The 2,705-nt window shown below is 62.2% G+C and overlaps 1 protein-coding gene across 1 annotated transcript in view; it reads left to right on the top strand.

Annotated features, from left to right (window-relative positions):
- WNT6 (Wnt family member 6) overlaps positions 1–2,705 on the top strand; it is a 14,646-nt gene that overhangs the window by 7,636 nt on the left and 4,305 nt on the right. Inside the window, exon 2 of the mRNA XM_009274936.1 lies at positions 2,256–2,476. Within this exon, the coding sequence (XP_009273211.1) occupies positions 2,256–2,476 (221 nt within the window). The remainder of the gene's footprint in view (positions 1–2,255; positions 2,477–2,705) is intronic.

Raw genomic sequence — 2,705 nt, 5'->3', positions numbered from 1 at the left:
CTCTTCTTCCTGGCCTGGGCTGGCGGGCTGGGGTGAGCCACAGTTCAGCATTTGATCTGATGGCCCCAGGGGGCTGGCGCATCATTTTTATATGAGTACAAAGAGTCATCTCTTAATGAAAGTCCCATTCCAGCTCCCCTTCTTCCCCACCCCACCGGAGCAGGCGGCCAAACCTCTGCTGTCCCATTGGGGATGTCGGGAGCCTGCGGTCCCTAAGGAGGGCGAGCTTGGAGCCCAGCATGGAGGCTTGAATCCCCATGTGGTCATCATGGGACAGGGTCGCTGATGGCTTTCCATATGGGCCTCAGTTTCCCCATTGATGGGTGACCTGTGTCAGCCCAGCCACAGCCCCACGATGCTTCCCCAGATGCCCCATCCCTTTGCAGAGGCACCCGTGCATCATGCAGCAAAGGGAAACCGAGCTGTGGGGGAGCAAAGGGAGATGGATGTTCCCCAGCAGCAGTGTGGACTTGCCTCAGTTTCCCTGATGGAGGTCACCTTTCCAGGCTGTGCCTCTTGGTTGAGCTGTTTAACCCTTTAAACCTCCAGCCAAAGTGTAAAGTCTCCTTTTCCAGGCTGTGCGAGAGGACACATCCTCCCCAAACCCAGCTGGGGTTTGGTGGGCAGGAGATGCTGGCAGCTTGGGGGCCTGACCTGGGGCAGGGGGACCCTGGCAGGACCTCGAGCTTCAAACAAGGGGCTCGGAGGGGGTTTGCACTGGGGGCAGGATGGCAAGCGAAGTCCTGCAGCCTCGTGTCCCAAAGACAGTGCCCCAGCTGTGCGAGAGCGAAAAGGAAACGTAGAACATAGTTAAACACTGAGATTCAGCTTGTGATTTTCGAGCCCCTGGGGCTTGGCCAGACTATAAAGGTCTGGGTTTGGAAGCTGCAGCACAGCCGGTGCTCCCCAGTGAGTGGGGCTGCCGGCAGCACAGGCTGCCCGGGTGCTGCTCTCCAGGGGACGTGGCCTCGTAGTCCTCTGGCATCCCAAAACGCTGGGGGATGCTGAGTCCAGCCCTGGGGTCCTGTGGGCATCCACAGCCAGGAAAATCATGTTATCGAGCAGGACGAGCTCTGAGCCCACAGGAGCAGCGCTGGAGGCGAAGGGGGGCTGAGTGGGGCTGTGTTTGGGGCATGCTAAATTTGGGTGCCCATGGCCACGCGGTCTCCGTGCCATGGGACAGGTGGCATGGGTGGGTGGGAGGCCGTCAGCGCGGCGTGCCTGCCCTCTGCCTGCTGCAGCCCCGACGTTGCCCACAGCGGAGCTGGATCATTGCCCACCCCGGCACAGGGCACAGGGCACGGCGTTGGCAAGCTGTGCAGCTGCACGAGCCGTGCCACGGAGGGCACTCCAGGCGAAATGTGTGGGGAAAGTACAGGAGTTTCTGTAGCTGGCGGCACACTGAGGAGTGCAGCATCGTGCTCAAACTTTGCCTCTACAGCCCGTAGAGCCAGGCACCTCGCTCCAGCTGTGCTGGCGAGGAGGAGCCGCCTCTGACATGGGCCTAGCCGAGACTTGCCCTCCCGCGCTGGCATTGGCATGGCTGGCGATGCCACCTGCATCCCTCTCTCACACACCCGTGTCCACCTGTGGCTCTGTTCCCCCCGGGGCCAGTGCCTGGGTAGGGAGAGGCAAGCATGGGAGCCTGGCCAGCAGCCAAGGGGCTTTATCGCTGGCAAGGTCACTCGGCTCGTCTCCCACGGGGTAAAGCAGCGAGGCCCCCCCCCGGAAAGGGGGAGGTGCACTGAGAACGCTGGCTGGGCTCCCTGCTGTGCCCACGGGGCTCCAGGAGCTGCAGCTGCACTGGGCATCGGTCACACCGCGATGCCAGGGCTGTGCCGGGTCAGCGCCAGACCCAAAGAGCAGGTGCTGAGCAGCACAGTGTCTCTGCCACCTCCCATCAGGGACACCGCCATCACCCCCAAGGATGCCCCCAAGGGCTTCGGGGTGTGGAGTGGCATGTGTCAGCATCATCCTCCAGCCAGCCCCACAGTTGGGGATCTCCGACTGGCTGGGCAGGGCAAGGTATCCCCTGGGTGCTGGCACGCTGGCACGCAGGTGCCACCCATACCTTTTGTCCTGGCCTCCATGCATACCTCTCCCTGTCCCCTTGTCACCCAGGCTCAGCGCTGAGCCGGCACTGCCCTGTAGCCCAGGTCCGTCCCTGGGAGTAGGTCTGGCCATGCCCCATCCCCACCCCAGTCCCCCCCCAGGCTCGGATGCTGGTTTTGCTCTGCTCGCTGTCCCTCCTGCAGGGCAGTGGGGAGCCCCCTGGTCATGGACCCCAACAGCATCTGCCGCAAGACGAAGCGGCTGGCAGGGAAGCAGGCGGAACTGTGCCAGCTGGAGCCAGAGATCGTGCAGGAGGTGGCCAAGGGCACCAAGCTGGGCGTCCGGGAGTGCCAGTACCAATTCCGCTTCCGCCGCTGGAACTGCACCAGCCACAGCAAGTACTTCGGCAAGATCCTGCAGCAGGGTAAGGCCAGCACTTCCTCAGCCTCCCATCTCCCAAAAAGCCTCCAGCTTTTTTGCCCAGTCATGTGCCTCCCCGGGACTCCTGGAGCAGAGTCTGGGCGTGCAAACCTCTGTGTGTGTGTGTGTGTGTGTGTGTGTGTGTGTGTGTGTGTGTGTGTGTGTGTGTGTGTGTGTGTGTGTGTGTGTGTGTGTGTGTGTGTGTGTGTGTGTGTGTGTGTGTGTGTGTGTGT

This window comes from Aptenodytes forsteri, unplaced genomic scaffold, assembly GCF_000699145.1.
Source record: "Aptenodytes forsteri isolate BGI_AS27 unplaced genomic scaffold, ASM69914v1 Scaffold255, whole genome shotgun sequence".
Taxonomy (NCBI): domain Eukaryota; kingdom Metazoa; phylum Chordata; class Aves; order Sphenisciformes; family Spheniscidae; genus Aptenodytes; species Aptenodytes forsteri.
This window is presented reverse-complemented; position numbering and strand designations above follow the sequence as displayed.